Genomic DNA, 18,971 nt, shown 5'->3' on the forward strand with positions numbered 1-18,971 from the left:
TCTTATACAATAGATCTGTATATAGTAGATTTTTCTTATACAATAGATCTGTATATGGTAGATTTCTCTGTCTGTATACAATAGATCTGTATATGGTAGATTTTTCTGTCTGTTTACAATAGATCTGTATATGGTAGATCTCTGTCTGTTTACAATAGATCTGTATATGGTAGATTTCTCTGTCTGTATACAATAGATCTGTATATGGTAGATTTCTCTGTCTGTATACAATAGATCTGTATATGGTAGATTTCTCTGTCTGTATACAATAGATCTGTATGTAGTAGATTTCTCTGTCTGTATACAATAGATCTGTATATAGTAGATTTCTCTGTCTGTATACAATAGATCTGTATGTAGTAGATTTCTCTGTCTGTATACAATAGATCTGTATATAGTAGATTTCTCTGTCTGTATACAATAGATCTGTATATAGTAGATTTCTCTGTCTGTATACAATAGATCTGTATGTAGTAGATTTTTCTCTGTATACAATATATTATTATTATTATACAGTAATTATAAAGCGCCAATGGTTCGCTCAGCGCTGTACATTACAAAGGGGGACATAACATGTGACAGAAGAATACCAATACAATGCAAAACATGAGGGGATTGAGGGTCCTGCTCTTTGGAGCTTACAATCTAGGAGGGAGGGGATGGTGGTACAATAGATCTGTATATAGTAGATTTCTCTGTCTGTATACAATAGATCTGTATATAGTAGATTTCTCTGTCTGTATACAATAGATCTGTATATAGTAGATTTCTCTGTCTGTATACAATAGATCTGTATATAGTAGATTTCTCTGTCTGTATACAATAGATCTGTATATAGTAGATTTCTCTGTCTGTATATAGTAGATGTCTCTGTCTGTATACAATAGATCTGTATATAGTAGATTTCTCTGTATACAATAGATCTGTATATAGTAGATTTCTCTGTCTGTATACAATAGATCTGTATATAGTAGATTTCTCTGTCTGTATACAATAGATCTGTATATAGTAGATTTCTCTGTATACAATAGATCTGTATATAGTAGATTTCTCTGTCTGTATACAATAGATCTGTATATACAGTTGTGACCAAAATTATTCAACCCCCAATGCTGTAAAGGGGTTTAGGGACTATAGTGTACATTTGGAATTGTATTCAGAATCAAATCCTACAAGGACGTTGTAACTACCCAAATGCAACTAAAATGACATCAATTGTTTATGTAATACAGTAGTAAATGGTTCTTATGTGGTTTCTTCATTGCCACAATTATTCAACCCCTTAAAGACTACCACTCTGAAGAACAGAGGTTCATACAGGTGCTTTCCATCCGGTATTGAAAACACCTGTGGATGTCACCGAGCAGCAATCAAGCATAATAAGCACCAATTAGGCAGCTTTAAAATGACTGTGATACTCAGCTCCTTCTAGACATTTACTGGTGTGGTTACAAACATGGTGAAGGCAAGAGAATGGTCCAGGAAGACAAGAGAAGAGGTGATTTCTCTTCACAGGAAGGGCAATGGCTATAAGAAGATTGCAAAGATGTTAAACATACCAAGAGACACCTTAGGAAGCATCATTCGCAAATTCAAGGCAAAGGGCACTGTTGAAACGCTACCTGGTCGTGGCAGAAAGAAGATGCTGACTTCGACTGCTGTGCGCTACCTGAAGCGTAGAGTGGAGAGAAGTCCCCGTGTGACTGCTGAGGAACTGAGAAAAGATTTGTCAGATGTGGGTACAGAAGTTTCAGCCCAGACAATAAGACGCACACTGCGTAATGAAGGCCTCCGTGCCAGAACTCCCAGGCGTACCCCCTTGCTGTCTCCAAAGAATAAGAAGAGTCGACTGCAGTATGCCAAAAGCCATGTGGACAAACCACAAAAGTTGTGGGATAGTGTTCTGTGGACTGATGAAACAAAATTAGAACTGTTTGGGCCCATGGATCAACGCTATGTTTGGAGGAGGAAGAACAAGGCCTATGATGAAAAGAACACCTTGCCTACTGTGAAGCATGGTGGAGGGTCAATCATGCTTTGGGGCTGTTTTGCTTCTGCAGGTACAGGGAAGCTTCAGCGTGTGCAAGGTACCATGAATTCTCTTCAGTACCAGGAGATATTGGATGGAAACGTGATGCAGTCCGTCACACACCTGAGGCTTGGGAGACGTTGGACCTTTCAACAGGACAATGATCCCAAGCATACCTCCAAGTCCACTAGAGCATGGTTGCAGAGGAAAGGCTGGAACATTTTGGAGTGGCCATCGCAGTCACCAGACTTAAATCCGATTGAGAACCTCTGGTGGGACTTAAAGAAAGCAGTTGCAGTGCGCAAGCCTAAGAATGTGACTGAACTGGAGGCCTTTGCCCATGAAGAATGGGCGAAGATACCCGTAGATCGCTGCAAGACACTTGTGTCAAGCTATGCTTCACGTTTAAAAGCTGTTATAACTGTAAAAGGATGCTGTACTAAGTACTAAGATTGAATGTCACTTGGGGGTTGAATAAAACTGATAATGCTGTGAGCACAGAAAAGACATTTGTGGTTATTTCATTATAACTGTTATGTTATATTTGTCTGACCTACAAGTGCCTCTTTAATGTAAATGTAAGCAAGATGACTGAATGATCAAAAGCAATGTCAAACTGGCCAAAACACTCAATTTCAGTGGGGGTTGAATAATTTTGGTCACAACTGTAGTAGATTTCTCTGTCTGTATACAGTATATATAGAAGAGCAATGGCGAATGGAGCCAGGAGGGACAGAGCCTGGAGCAATAGAGCCAGGGACAAAAAAGCCTGGAGAAAAAGTGCTTGAAGGACAAATGTCTGGAAGAGCAGCTCCTGGGGCAGCAGCACCTGGGGGAAAAGCGCCTGGATGAGCATTAGGGAAAAAGTCAGGAGGGAAAAAGAAGCATTAGGAGTCCCCAGGGAGAAAAATGCTATAGACAATGGGATTTTTAGACCCCATTCACACCTGAGCATTCCGGGAATGCACACAGAAACGGAAAATTTCTGGGGGATTAGACTGGATGGGGAGAATGTACTGGTTCACCCTGTACTGGGGGATTAGACTGGTGCACCCTGTACTGGGTGATCAGACTGGTGCACCCTGTACTGGGGGATTAGACTGGTGCACCCTGTACTGGGGGATTAGACTGATGCACCCTGTACTGGGGGATTAGACTGGTGCACCCTGTACTGGGGGATTAGACTGGTGCACCCTGTACTGGGGGATCAGACTGGTGCACCCTGTACTGGGGGATCAGACTGGTGCACCCTGTACTGGGGGATTAGACTGGTGCACCCTGTACTGGGGGATTAGACTGAATGGGGGGACTGTACTGGTGCACCCTGTACTGGAGGATTAGACTGGATGGGGGGACTGTACTGGTGCACCCTGTACTGGGGGATTAGACTGGATGGGGGGACTGTACTGGTGCACCCTGTACTGGGGGATTACACTGGATGGGGGGGGGGGCGGGGGAGTGTACTGGTGCACCCTGTACTGGGGGTTACACTGGATGGGGGGACTGTACTGGTGCACCCTGTACTGGGGAATTACACTGGATGGGGGACTGTACTGGTGCACCCTGTACTGGGGGTTACACTGGATGGGGGGGAGTGTACTGGTGCACCCTGTACTGGGGGTTACACTGGATGGGGGGACTGTACTGGTGCACCATGTACTTGGGGTTACACTGGATGGGGGGACTGTACTGGTGCACCCTGTACTGGGGGTTACACTGGATGGGGGGACTGTACTGGTGCACCATGTACTTGGGGTTACACTGGATGGGGGGACTGTACTGGTGCACCCTGTACTGGGGGTTACACTGGATGGGGGGGGGGGGGGCTGTACTGGTGCACCATGTACTGGGGGTTACACTGGATGGGGGGACTGTATTGGTGCACCCTGTACTGGGGGTTACACTGGTGCACCATGTACTGGGGGTTACACTGGATGGGGGGACTGTACTGGTACACCCTGTACTGGGGGTTACACTGGATGGGGGGGGGCTGTACTGGTGCACCATGTACTGGGGGTTACACTGGATGGGGGGACTGTACTGGTACACCCTGTACTGGGGGTTACACTGGATGGGGGGGGGGGGCTGTACTGGTGCACCATGTACTGGGGGTTACACTGGATGGGGGGACTGCCCTGTACTGACCCTATTGGAAGTCTGTGACAACATGGTAGACTTTAATGACAGTTACAGATTTCAAAATATAACAACATGATTTCTGAACTTAATTTACCATGATGCAGCCTATTGGAGATTGTGATTGGTGCTCCATACACCCGACTCCCCCTCCCTGTAACAGATCAGATTGGGGGATGTGCTTTACTCTGTGCACCCTGATCTCTGTAGGACTGCATGACCCTGTGAGCTGCCATACACACATAGTACTTACGATCATCTCTGATGATAGGGGGAGGGGTATGGAGGTCCTGATGAGCTGATCTCAATGCCTTCACTTGCAGCCTGCTGATGTCAGATCTTATGCTTCACTGCACATAGACGCCAGCCCCCTCTAGAGGCCAAACCCTTTTTAGCAGCGGCCCAGAGTTACCACAACCTCCACTCTACCCATCCACAGATACACAACACGCCTCTGTATTCACGGGGCTCTGGCAGCAGAAAGGAGCTCTGTCTTCGACAGGAAACACATGACCTCCACTCCCCCCCCGTTTTTTTTAGCGAACTCTAACGTAACAAACAAGCAGAGGCTGCAGAGTGGAGCTCCACACGACAGGAAACACATGACCTCCACTATACTTTTTTTTTTAATCTAACGAACTTTAATGAAACAAATGTTTCCTGTGTATACTTTTCAAGGGGGGGGGGGAGTCAGACTGCAGATTGGAGCTCTAGTCTGGACAGGAAACATGTGACCTCCACTCTACGTTTTTATTTAATGAAACAACCAATAGACGCAAGTCCAGGAAGTGGAGGTCACATGTTTCCTGTCACATGTTTCCTGTGTATACTTTTCAATGGGGGTTTGGCTGCAGATTGGAGCTCTACTCTGGACAGGATACATGTGACCTCCACTCCAACTTTTTTTTTTAATGAACTTTAATGAAACAAACCAACCAATAGAAGCAAGTCAAGGAAGTGGAGGTCACATGCTTCCTGTCACATATTTCCATATTTCCTGTGTATACTTTTCAATGGGGGGGGGTCTGGCTGCAGACTGTAGCTCTACTCTGGAAAGGATACATGTGACCTCCACTCTAAATGTTTTTTAAAATGAACTTTATTGAAACAAACAACCAATAGACACAAGTCAAGGAAGTCGAGGTCACATTTCCTGTGTATACTTTTCAAGGGGGACTGGCTGTAGACTGGAGCTTCACTCTTGACATGAAACATGTGACCTCCACTCTTTGTTTTTGTTTTAGTGAACTCTAAAGTGGTAATAAAATCTTCTGTAATAAATTTACCTACAGGGAAGCTTATAATAAAGTTTACCTGTAATTAAAATTAATATAAGCCCTTTTTGATAGCGGCACACCTGTGCCATTCCTTCAGAGCACTGTGCCGTGGCCTGGGACTCCCGCGCGCATGCGTGGGAGTGACACCATCATGGCTCAGCCAGTCAGCTGACCAGAGCTCGCAAACCCAGAAGGAAGAGCGAGTGAAGATGGAAGCCCTGGGGAGCCATGACAGCATGCCGCTGGAGGGCTTCGTTTCAAGGTAAGTCCTTCATAATGTGCTAGTATGCATTGCATACTAGCACATTATGCCTTTACCTTGCAGGGAGTTTTCCTTTTTTTTGGATGTGGTTTACTACTGCTTTAATGGATCAATGGCTGCAGAGTGGAGCTCCACTCGACAGGAAATATGTGACCTCTACTTCACTTTTTTTTTCACTTTAACCACTTGCCAACCGCGCTATAGCTGAATGACAGCTAAAGCGCAGTTGTCCAGTTCTGGGAGGGCGTCATATGACATACTCCCAGAACACACCCTCCCGTGCACCCCCAGCGGCATGCATCCCGCAATTTCCATGATCGCTGTGTCCTATGGACAGATGGGACACATGGGCAGCAGTATCATTTGCTACACTTTGTCATGCTTAGAAAACATTGCCCACCATAAGAATATGCCCAACCTGAACCACTGACACCAACAGTTTTTCAGACTCCAGTTCTGGGAATTTAGTGTCCGGTGTAGCCTTGCCATGATGGGAGAAAGGGGCTAGATGCCCATAAACACGTTGCCCTTATCCCCTGTGGAGCTGCGCACTGTGCCTCTCGCCCTCAGCTTCCCATTTTACTTGTTACCTGTTCTGTCTAGCACCCACCAAATAGTAATAAGAATTCCCCTACACAGACCAGGAAAAAGAATTTACAGAATTGAAAGTTTGCAACAAACTTTACAATCTGTTTGTACAATATCCTTTACAGCTACCAACACCTACAGTGTGAGAGCTTTCCTGAGTGTATTGAAAGGCAACAGATTGCTTAAGTAGACCATCACATTATACTTGGTAAATCTAAAAGAAGATTGTACAAAGATTATACAATCAGATCGGTGCACGACTGGCTTTAGATCCTTTCCCACTGTATTCAAATCTGAAAAACTCCTGGCAAGTTATAACTATTGCTCTACTTTTCATAAACCAGATTCAAAGCATGATTCAACACCCCCTAAACAAATGCATAGATTTACTTATCAGATTCCTGACGTCTTTTTCGGAGCGCTAAATCGCGACCCCTGAAATTCTTTATACTGGACAAGGTTAGCCATGTAGCGCTTTGCATAAGATCCGCTCCTCCAGGTTTTAAGCTTTGAGTCAAATTTTTGATGGGCAAAAAGTTCAGATGGGTCTAGATGATTGTTAACTGACACCGTGGCTGCTCTTTCTCGCCACTGGAACAGGAAGAGGTGGCGTTCAGCCTTCTTCTGGCACCATAACCGTGCAAGGCTGAGAGCGGTATGTCCGTTTTCATTGACGTCTTGCGTTTGTGCTCCGTTTGCTAGAAGCTCATCTACACAGTCACACTTGCCCAGAGCGGATGCCACATGTAGAGGGCTGTTTCCAAGTTTCGTTTTGGTCACTACATTGGCTCCTAAATAAAATAATGAACCAGGAAAAAGAAGTAAAAAAATAAAACTTTTAACCTAACTCCAGGCATGTGCCATAGATGTCAATATATTGATTTCAATAGTGTGCAGTGGAATTAGGAATATTGTTTAGGATTCAATACTTTATCTGATTACAAGCCAGGAAAAGTAATGAAACATACAGTGGGGCAAAAAAGTATTTAGCCAGCCACCAATTGTGCAAGTTCTCCCACTTAAAAAGATGAGAGAGGCCTGTAATTGGCATCATAGGTAGACCTCAACTATGAGAGACAAAATGAGAAAAAAAATCCAGACAATCACATTGGCTGATTTGGAAAGAATTTATTTGCAAATTATGGTGGAAAATAAGTATTTGGTCACCTACAAACAAGCAAGATTTCTGGCTCTCACAGACCTGTACCTTCTTCTTTAAGAGGCTCCTCTGTCCTGCACTCATTACCTCAATGGCACCTGTTTGAACTTGTTATCAGTATAAAAGACACCTGTCCACAACCTCAAACAGTCACGCTCCAAAATCCACTATGGTGAAGACCAAAGAGCTGTCAAAGGATGCCAGAAACAAAATTGTAGACCTGCACCAGGCTTGGAAGACTGAATCTGCAATAGGCAAGCAGCTTGGTGTGAACAAATCAACTGTGAGAGCAATAATTAGAAAATGGAAGACATACAAGACCACTGATAATCTCCCTCGATCTGGGACTCCATGCAAGATCTCACCCCATGGGGTCAAAATGATCACAAGAACGGTGAGCAAAAATCCCAGGACCACACGGGGGCACCAAGTGAATGACCTGCAGAGAGCTGGGACCAACGTAACAAAGGCTACCATCAGTAACACACTACGCCGCCAGGGATTCAGATCCTGCAGTGCCAGACGTGTCCCCCTGCTTAAGCCAGTACATGGCCTGGCCCGTCTGAAGTTTGCTAGAGAGCATTTGGATGATCCAGAAGAGGATTGGGAGAATGTCATATGGTCAGATGAAACCAAAATAGAACTGTTTGGTAGAAACACAACTCGTCGTGTTTGGAGGAGAGAGAATGCTGAGTTGCATCCAAAGAACTCCATACCTACTGTGAAGCATGGGGGTGGCAACATCATGCTTTGGGGCTATTTCTCAGCAAAGGGACCAGGACGACTGATCCATGTACAGGACAGAATGAATGGGGCCATGTATCGTGAGATTTTGAGTGCAAACCTCCTTCCATCAGCAAGGGCATTGAAGATGAAACGTGGCTGGGTCTTCCAACATGACAATGATCCCAAACATACCGCCCGGGTAATGAAGGAGTGGCTTTGTAAGAAGCATTTCAAGGTCCTGGAGTGACCTAGCCAGTCTCCAGATCTCAACCCCATAGAAAACCTTTGGAGGGAGTTGAAAGTTCGTGTTGCCCAGCGACAGCCCCAAAATATCACTGCTCTAGAGGAGATCTGCATGGAGGAATGGGCCAACATACCAGCAACAGTGTGTGCCAACCTTGTGAAGACTTGCAGGAAACGTTTGACCTCTGTCATTGCCAACAAAGGATATATAACAAAGTATTGAGATGAACTTTTGATATTGACCAAATACTTATTTTCCACCATAATTTGCAAATAAATTCTTGCTAAATAATCCAATGTGATTGTCTGGATTTTTTTTTCTCATTTTGTCTCTCATAGTTGAGGTCTACCTATGATGCCAATTACAGGCCTCTCTCATCTTTTTAAGTGGGAGAACTTGCACAAGTGATCGACAGACTGTGTTTACTATGCTTCAGTTTATGAATAGGCAGGAAGCTCTATACAGAGCTATTCCTGTCCATTTATTCTGTGCAGCTGTTGATGCAGAGAAGGGGACTGGTGGAACATCAGAGCTTTGTTTACACTCCTGATATTTCACCAAAGCCCCCCACCGAGGCTTGTGAAAATAATTAAAAAAACCAAAATGGTAAAAAAAAATAAATAAATAATAAAAAAATAAAATAAAAAAAAAAAAAAACTACTGACACCAGTGGCGGAACCACCAGGATCACAAAGGTTGCACTTGCGATCGGGCCCTGGGGTTTCACCACTGGGCTTGGAGGGAAGGGCTCCAGCCAGGGGTCAGGGGGCTCTTTATGGTTTCTTGCATCAGGGCCCTGAAGGTTCTAGTGACGCCCCCAGAGAGAGCATGGTTGATCGATTTTGGGGTCCTAATCCAGGCAGCAAATCTTCAAGGCAGCCACCAAAATCAATACGGGGGGTCAAATAGCACGGCAACATAAGAATATAGAAGGGGGCGCCTTGATCAATAGTAGCGGTAAGTTGTGTGTTTCCAGAAGTTGAAATGGATAGGGCTCGCCTGAATTTATAGCCGGTTATTTATATGTATACATTTTCGGGATTTGAGCATAGATATATCCTATTTCTGTTGCACTGCAGGTCAGTGACCAGACCTGAACCTTGTAGCTCTCCCACAGATTGTGTATATTTTCCCCATATTGGCACTCTATCCACAGGAGTTTTTGGAGTAGGAGTATCCACAGGAGCACAGAGTAGAGTAGGGACTGGCCAGAGAGGGATTACTTTGACGGAGTTGGCCAGCTTAAACACACACTGCAATGTATGTGAACTAAAAATCCCTGTTTATGTGTAAAGTTTGCTAGAAAGGGTGTATAGCAGTATGCAGAGAGTTTGTTTGCATTTTGGAGAGCAGAGTAAGAACTGTCCAGATAGGGATTACTTTGATGCTGTTGCTCATTTTAGCCACTTTAATACTGGGCACTTTCACACCCTTCCTGTCCAGGCCAATTTTCTGCACTGTCGCACTTTGCATGACAATTGCACTGTCATGCCACACTGTACCCATATTATATTTTTATACATTTTTCACACAAATAGAACTTTCATTTGGTGTGTTTAATCATCAATGAATTTTTTATTTTTTTGATAAATGAAAAAGGACTGAAACATTTTTTTCTTCATTTCTGTATAAAATTTTGCAAATAAATAAACTTTCTTAATAAATTTAGGTCAAACTATATTCTGCTACATTTCTTTGGCGAAAATAACCCAAATCAGTGTATATTATTTAGTCTGCAGGAAAGATATTGTTCACAAACTATGGTATTTTTTTTTATTATTATTAAAATTGATCAGTCCTGATGTACTGATGGCCTATCTCAATTCTTGAGGCCTGAAAAATGCCAGGACAGTACAAATATCCCCCAAATGACCCCTTTTTGGAAAGTAGACAGTCCAAGATATTTAGTAAGAGGATGGCGAGTTTTTTAAAAGTTGTAATTTTTTTGTCACAAATTTTTGGAAAATGAAGAAATTAAAACAAAAAAAAATATTTTTACAAGTGCAGTACAGTTACACATTACGAGTGCTTATACCAGTGAATTTCACTGTTATAAGCAAGCATTTTTACCAAATGAAATTGATAAATTCAGTACTGTTATCGTTAGCTGTGATTGGCCACAGCTAATCACGTGGTACAGATGGGCTGTGATTGGCTCTCTCCGTACCATGTGATCACTAGACCAATCACAGAGATCAACACAATAGTACACAATGGATGGCATGAATGAAAGCCATCCATTGTGTACAACTGTCATGTGATCTGTTGTGATTGGTCACAGAGATCACATGGTACCGGTAGTGGCAACTACACTGATCGGTGACAGATCGTGCTGCAGTGCAACTCGTGGAGCATGCATGTGGCAACCACTCGGAACAGTGAATGTCCCGCCCAGCCGTCATTTGACTAAAGGCCAGGCGGAAACTGGTTAAACATGTATTGCAATTTATGTAAATCAAAAATTCTTGTTTTTGTGCAAAGTTTGCTCGAAAGGGTGTATAGCAGTGTGCAGAGGGTTCAGTCAGAATTTTGTGAAATATTGTGGGATGGGAGACCACAAAGCAGATCCAGCCACTCCAGGCCGCACTTACATAATGACACCAGCACTGCCACTGCCTTGTAAAGGGGGGGTGGACATCGGACCATAAACCCCACTCAAAGCCTGGGTTCACACTGATGCATTTTCTGCGCGAATTCTGCAACGCATCAGAATTGCACCCTGTCATGCAAACCGCTGTGGGTGTGTATGTTAACAACACCCCAAAATTGGTGCGATGTTCAGAATCGGATCGCATTGGTGTGACTACCCATGCAATCCGATTCTAGTGCGGACCAAGAAAAGGGTCCTGCACCTTTTTGGTGCGATGCGATGTATGGCTCCATTCGCACCGAACACAATTCGCATGTGATTTGCACAGGAATGCGGTGCAGTTCCTGTACGAATCACATGTGATGTACCGAACCGCATATATGTGAACCCGGGCAAAGAGAGAGAACAGCAACTATTCGTTTTCATTACGGGAAACGCTTTGATACTGCATTACTGCTAAAGAAATAACGAAAGGAAACAAGGATTCAAGTAAGCAAGCTTAAAAAATGCTAAAAGCATTGGTAGTCTTACCGTTTTTTAAAAGGAAACGTATCATATCCAGGTGTCCTCTGTGCGCAGCAATGTAAAGGGCCACACTGGCTCTTGCAGCTATCCACTCATTCCTCTGCTTCACACTAAACCTCAGGGAATTTTCCGTGTTATAGGAACTGTCTGTAGTTACTCCTAAACATTTCAGCTACAAAGAAAATGTGAAACAAATAAAATGACTGTACGTTCACATGCACACACCTATTTTGTAGCACATTGGTGGTGTGGACCTACAAAAAAAAAAAAAAGTCTTGTGAGTCTTTGTGGTTATTGGGAAGAATGCCTCTTAGACATTCTTCCCAATAGGGTAGAATTCTCCTTACATTGGTTGTTAGTGGAAAAAGGGCCCCTTACACTGGGTAGAATAACCCTTTTACATTGGTGGTCAATGGGAAGAATGTCCCTTACACTGAGAAGAATTCTCCTTACATTGTTTGTTAGTGGGAAGAATACCCCTTACATTGGTTGTTAGTGGGATGTGGGCTCCTTGCACTGATTAGAATAACCTTTACATTTGGGGTCTGGGGGAAGAATGCCCCTTACACTCAATAGAATATTTGGGTAGAATTCCCCTTACATTGGTGGTTAGTGGGAAGAATGCCCCTTACATTGGTGGTCAGTAGAAAGACTGCCCCTTACACTGGGGGTCAGTAGGAGGACTGTCCCTTACATTAGTGGTCAGTAGGAAGACTGCCCCTTACACTCGGTACAAAAACTGGGTAGAATTCTCCTTACGTTGGTGTTCATTGGGAAGAATGCCCCTTACATTGGTGGTCAGTGGGAAGACTGCCCCTTACACTTGGTAGAGTAACCCATATATTGGGAGTCAGAGGTAATAATCCCCTTACACTTGGAAGAATTCCCCTTACATTGGTGGTCAGAGGTAAGAATGCCCCTTATACTCAGAATTCCCTTTACATTGGGGTAAGTTGGAAGAATGACCCTTAGGCCCCTATCACTGTCCGTTTTTCAGGCGGACCCGATCAGACCATCCATTGCCCTTTATTAGCAGCGGATGTAAACAGACATGTGTCCATTTATACCTGCCTCCATCCAATCCGATCCTCTAAAACAGATGGATCTGTTCTCCATCCCTCTAGCAGATCAGGTGACATTTGGATGTAAATGGACAGGTGGTTCGTTTGCATCCTACCGCCCATAGAGGATAGCGGGTCTGCTTCACTGATGTGCGTTGATGAGGCTGCACTGATAGGCAGCACTGATGGGCACCGATAGGCGGCACGGATAGGCAGCACTGATAGGCGGCACTGATGATGCTGCACTGATGTGCAACAATGATGGGCACTGCTGGGTACTTGTGGGCGGCACTGGTGGGTGTCACTGCTGGGCACTGGTCATCAGTGCACTAATGATCGGTGCCGATCCATCCTCTGACAATTGCCGGTTATCGGCAGTACTTTCCTGACGCTGTGACAGCGTGAGGAAAGTGCAGCCGATAACCGACAACTGCATTTACCCGGTGATCTGCTGTGTCATTGGACACAGCTGATCACGTGGTAAAAGGCCGCTGTGATTGGCCTTTTACCACATCACGTGATCAGCTGTGTCCTAGGAGGATGTCATATGACACCCTCCCAGAACTGGGCAACCACGCTGCAGCTGTCATTCGGCTACAGCGCGGCTCGCAAGTGGTTAAACATGTCCAGTAAAAAAAATGTAAAAATCAAATTTCGTCATAAATTTGGGCCAAAATGTGACAGCAATCAGGTATTGATGGTCAGTAAATTCTCCTATACCTCTGCTAGGTTTCCTTCAGCTGCAGCTTTTACAAGATCGCGCCAGCCGTCCCGCGACCAGATGCTCAGACAAACGGTCCCTCCAGGAATAATTCCATTGAACTTAAAGGTAGACGAGTCCGGCATGTCCCCTGAAAATCACAAACAGCTGAGATGTTCTGTTACCATAATAAATGCTGTCAATGATGCATGTGGAACATAAAATGGTCTAAAGTGTACAAAGAACACTGACGCCACTTAGGCTCCATTCACATCTGACCGTAGCGACAAAAACATGAAAATCTGCCCAATTTGAGCTACAAAAGTAGTTCCAATACTTTTTTGAGCTTCAGGCGTTCTGCTCCAGGCGACTTGGAGTGGAGATGTGAACCATCTCCATACAGTAATATTGATTTTTTTTCCCTGAGTGTTTTGGAGCTTTGAGCGTCGTGCTACAAAAGGCTGAGGTGTGAATGGGGCCTTATTGAGATATTACCTAGAGGAGATACGCAGGGGTGTGGAAATTTTTGAAAAAACTACTTGTCCAGGGACTAAATCGGTGTCCCAATCTACTTGTCCCTCATGACAATCTACTTGTCCTGATACAAAAACGTAAATTTAACCAAAACCGTATTTAAATCTGCTTTAAGTAATGTCGGGGGATTTTAAAAACAAAAGGGGCTGTATGGCGACTTAAAAGTTTAATATTTTTAACATTGCGCTTTTTATCTCCTCCTCCCCCCTATCTCCTGGACTAGCAGGGAGGGGAGAGACCTTGCAGTGCGAAGAGCACCGATTGGCTGCTCCTCAGGAAAGGGGAGTGTCCGACTTATCCTTTATCCATTTCGCTGTCAGAGCTGTTTTTGCGTTATCTGCACACGTTTAAAAAATCGCTTTAATCCTGAAGATTACATAAACCCCCAAAATATGATATATTTTCTGAAATCAGAGATCCTAGAGAATGCATTTTTGTACGTCACACGATATTATCACAAAATTTCAGTAAAAAAATACACTTAAAGCGGAGTTCCACTTGCCCTGTCAAAAAATAAAAACTGTAGCTGCTGACTGTTAAAAAACAGCCACTTACCTGTCCCTCGGTCCCACGGTGTGTCCCCCTCAGCCCGTTTCACCGGCCGTCCTGTATTCCAGGTGCCGGCATCTTCAGCGTGGGCACCCGGCTGTGATAGCTTGCGGCTTCACAGCCAGGTACCCACTGCGCATGTGCGAGTAGCGCTGTGCTTCTTGAATGGTCCTGTAGTCTTCTGGGACCTGTCACGTGTCCCAAAAGACTACAGGGAGGGAGGGAGGGAGAACACCTTCCGTTTCCGATCGCCTAGGCCAGGGGTAGGCAACCTGCAGCTCTCTAGCTGTTGTGGAACTACATTTCCCATGAAGCATTGCAACATTACAAAACTGACAGTTACAGCTATGACTTGCAGAGGCATGATGAAACTTGTAGTCCTACAACAGCTGGAGAGCCTAAGGTTGCTTACCCCTGGCCTAGGCAATTGGACAGGAAGTGGGAGCAGGTACTTGTCAAATTCGAGTACCCGCTCCCCCCAAAGGTGCCAATCCTTAATCGGGAGCGGGGGAGCAGTCCTTAAAGCAGAACTTCCCCTTTTGGGTTATGTTAATTTTAGGGCACAAAACGCAATAAATTATCCATTTTTTTGTCAAATATAAAAGATGAGGTTCCACCGAGTAAATAAATTTCCAACATGTCAAAACTTAAATTTGCGTGCGCTCATAAAACGGCAACAAAACTTTAGTAACCCTGTATTTTCTATAGGCAACACTTTTAAAGCCCCTTATAGGTCATCAGTATAGTGTTACAGAGGAGGTCTGGTGCTAGAATATTCGCTCTCATTCTGTCGTGCGCGGCGATATGTAACATCTTTATTGCAATCCACGTTTTCATGTGTAGTGTAGGTGCCCAAGCATGTGCTTTTACGTTTGTGCGTGCGTGCATATGTGGGGGTGGGGTGCCTTAAAAACTTTGGGGGTGTTATATGCTTGGGTGTAACTTCCATTTAAAAAAAAAAAAAAAAATGTAATTAACTTTTTTTTTTTTTAACCACTTCCCGTCTGGCCCATGTACATAATCGGCTGGATGGGAGCAGTGCAGGGCTGGGTGGACGTTTATAAACGTCCTTCCTGCCTTTGTGCGCTCCCTGGTAGCACGTAGCACCGCGATCCGGTGCCCGCTGTGTCCGGAGGTCACAGCGGAACACCGATCATTGTACAGGACCTCTGTGTGAGGTTCCGATCATGTGATCACTGATTGACCAATCAGTGATCAAATGAAGAGTAGTAAGCAAGATGTCACTTCTGACATCATTACTTACTACTAGTGAAATCTGTGAATGATCACAGAGGTCACATGGTACAGGGCTATTCACAACAGCCTTGTACCATGTGACAAGTTGTGACCAATCACAGCTCACACAGTGTTTCTCAATGGCTGCAGGAATGCAGTCAGAGAGAAGGAGAAATTATTGCTTTTACAGCTTTTATGGGTGTAAAAGCAATTAGTGTAGAAAAAAAAAAACATCACCCCCCACATATAGTACAGTGACACTGCACTGCTAGGGTGACAGTATGTAAAAAAGAAAAAAACAAAAAAAACATAAATAGTAATATTAAAAAAAAAATGTAAAAAATATTTTTAATAATTATAATTTTTGGCTATAAACTGACTTGGGTTATTTGTTTTACTAAAAAGATAACTGAATACATTTTGGCCAAGATTTATGAAGAAAGATTATTTATTTGCAAAATCTTATAAGAAAAACTTTTTTTTCAAAATTTTTTGACATTTTCATTTATATAGCAAAAAAAATAAAAATCACAGTGGTGAAAAAATACCACCAAAATAAAGTTTTATCTGTCTCAAGAAAATGCTAACAATTTCATATGGGTACAGTGTTGCATGACCGCGCAATTGTCATTCAAAGTGTGATAGCACTGAAAGCTGAAAATTGGCCTGGACTGGAAAGGGCTGAAAGTGTCCGGACTGGAAGGGGGTGAAAGTGTCCGGACTTGAAATGGTTGAATCACATAGGGGACAAAAAGTCCCCTATGTGATGATTTTTGGTGACAGGTTCTCTTTTTTCAGACATCCAGGGTCTAAAAGACCCTGCATGTCTCCCCAGTACTACACTTAATGTAATGCGGTGAGAGAGGCTGACACTCTTCTCCCTCTCATCTGCAGGAGCCGGGAGCAGGAGAGCTGACGGCGAGCCGGGCCCGCAGATGATAAGCGGAGCCTGGGAAACCTCACGCCAGGGGCGCGGAGAGGCTGGCACTGTGTGAAAGCAATCGGCGGCAGCGCATATATGTGAAGTGATCCGAACAAGGGAAGACAAACCGCCAAATCCACGGGCGGCATGCCTCATTCTGGTAAATCCAGGGTCACTCGTACAAAGATGGCCAGATTGTACCGTGTATGGCGAGCGCAAAGGCGATTTCCCCTACCTTCCTGTCTACTGTCACTAAGACTCCATTCACACTTCGCGTTTCCTGAACGCTTGACCACACAATCGAATAGAATAGGCATCATTGATGTAGTCACTGGTCACACCGCTGCAATTTCAGCGTGATTTCATGTGCGTTTTCTGAAGACTTTAGTGCCCGGACACCAGTGCAACTTGAAATCACACCTAAAAATCGCAGCGGTGTGACCGGGCACTAAGCCCCCCCCCCCGGTCACATCAAACCCGAATTTGAATCGTGAGACTTACAGCGAAGTCGCACGATTTCAAAGTCTGGTGACCTGCTGATTTCAGGTGCGATTTCCAAGACATCTGACACAGATCTCTCTGCAAATCGCACCAAAAGTAGTGCATGGACTACCTTAGAAATCGGTGCGACTCCGACCACGTCTGATCCGCACCGATATGACCGCTGGAATTGTGGACAATAGGGCGTGGCTTGGCATGTGATTTACAAGTCACAGGGCATGGAAATCGCATGTCAATTCGCATCCAATGTGACTGGGGACTAAGTCCTCGGTCACACCGCTGCAAATTTGAAATCGCACGATTTCAGGTGCTGTTGTGCCCCCCCCCCCAGGTATCCTCTAACTGGGGTATAAAGCTGGACTCACACAGGTATATTTATGTCATAGAATTCATCATACATACAATAATGAGCCATGTTTTACCGCCCCCCCAGGTGTCCTCTAACTGGGGTATAAAGCTGGACGCACACAGGTATATTTATGTCATAGAATTCATCATACATACAATAATGAGCCATGTTTTACCGCCCCCCCAGGTGTCCTCTAACTGGGGTATAAAGCTGGACGCACACAGGTATATTTATGTCATAGAATTCATCATACATACAATAATGAGCCATGTTTTACCGCCCCCCCAGGTGTCCTCTAACTGGGGTATAAAGCTGGACGCACACAGGTATATTTATGTCATAGAATTCATCATACATACAATAATGAGCCATGTTTTACCGCCCCCCCCAGGTGTCCTCTAACTGGGGTATAAAGCTGGACGCACACAGGTATATTTATGTCATAGAATTCATCTTACATACAATAATGAGCAGGGGCGGACTGACAACTCATGGGGCCCCCGGGCAATAGGGGATCATGGGGCCCCTGTGTCCTTGCCCAAGCTCATAAAAGCCTATGAAAAAGGTACCAGGGGCATCTCATGGGGCCCCCTACTGACCCCGGGCCCTCGGGCAGTGCCCGAGTTTCCAAATGGTGAATCCGCCCCTGATAATGAGCCATGTTTTACTGCCCCCCAGCCTGCTCACCTTCATCCACGTAGGACAACCTCTGAAGGTGGGTTGGGATCCCAGCCAGCAGCTCCAGCTTGTCTTTCAGCTCTGCCATCTTCATGTGGTGACTACAGCCGGGCACGGGGAACCTCTCCTGGCTCTCCTGGAGTCTCACTTTGATGCTGAAGTGGCTGTCGCGTGAGGTGAGGGTCCCAGACTTCATTTTCCCACCGGGAGCCATGGCAACCAGACAGACACTGTAAACAGGAACTGGTGAGGCTGAACTGGTTGCTAGGTAACCCTGTACCCGCCTCCTCCAACCTATCAGATTGTACTCGGTGTTTGGTGGGGACAGACATGCATGCAGTCATTGGCAGTTATGTCTACCAACCGGTCTTGCCGCTACACCAGAACCGGAGGGGGGGGGAGCGCTATTCCCGCTCCTCACTGACAGCAGAGACACCTCACCAATGGCCCGTTAGCTGAAGCTGGACAGAGGATTCGACTCTTTACCCCTCCAATCGGTAGGTGGCGATAGAGAGCCGATGCTGAGACTGGAACCCAGCTCAGTCTGTGCACGGTGCTGCTAGGTGGTGAGGGCAGACTGCCCTTCTTCCTGTCATGTGACATGGTTGGCGCGAGGAAGCTGCCTCCGAAATACGAATGATCTATGCGTACAGGGGGGGGGGCAACTCTGCCTTAGAACTCCCCAGACCCCTCCAGACGCTATACAATCTGATTGCACAGGCACCTTAATGCTGGCCATACACTATACAATCTGTACAGGCGCTTTAATGCTGGCCATACACTATACAATCTGATTGCACAGGCGCCTTAATGCTGGGCATACACTATACAATCTGGTTATACAGGCGCCTTAATGCTGGCCATGCACTGTTCAATCTGATTGTACAAGCGCCTTAATGCTGGCC

General features: G+C 44.9%; 2 protein-coding genes across 2 annotated transcripts in view; both read right to left on the reverse strand.

The window, feature by feature from the left end:
• Nucleotides 1-4,643, reverse strand: part of NT5C3B (5'-nucleotidase, cytosolic IIIB) — a 116,384-nt gene extending 111,741 nt beyond the window's left edge. The window contains exon 1 of the mRNA XM_089674459.1: nt 4,419-4,643. Within this exon, the coding sequence (XP_089530585.1) occupies nt 4,419-4,424 (6 nt within the window). The 5' untranslated portion in view covers nt 4,425-4,643. The remainder of the gene's footprint in view (nt 1-4,418) is intronic.
• A 603-nt stretch (nt 4,644-5,246) lies between these two features.
• ANKRD60 (ankyrin repeat domain 60) lies at nt 5,247-18,539 on the reverse strand. The gene is made up of 4 exons (XM_089674461.1): nt 18,076-18,539; nt 13,318-13,448; nt 11,543-11,708; nt 5,247-7,083 (listed from the first exon to the last, which is right to left on the reverse strand). Exons 1-4 carry the CDS (start codon nt 18,278-18,280, stop codon nt 6,686-6,688), a joined length of 900 nt encoding a protein of 299 aa, XP_089530587.1. The 5' UTR covers nt 18,281-18,539; the 3' UTR covers nt 5,247-6,685.
• Nucleotides 18,540-18,971: the final 432 nt, after the last annotated feature.

The sequence above is a fragment of the Staurois parvus genome, unplaced genomic scaffold (genome assembly GCF_062004578.1).
Source record: "Staurois parvus isolate SC_StPar_1 unplaced genomic scaffold, SC_StPar_1.0 ptg000151l, whole genome shotgun sequence".
Taxonomy (NCBI): Eukaryota; Metazoa; Chordata; class Amphibia; order Anura; family Ranidae; genus Staurois; species Staurois parvus.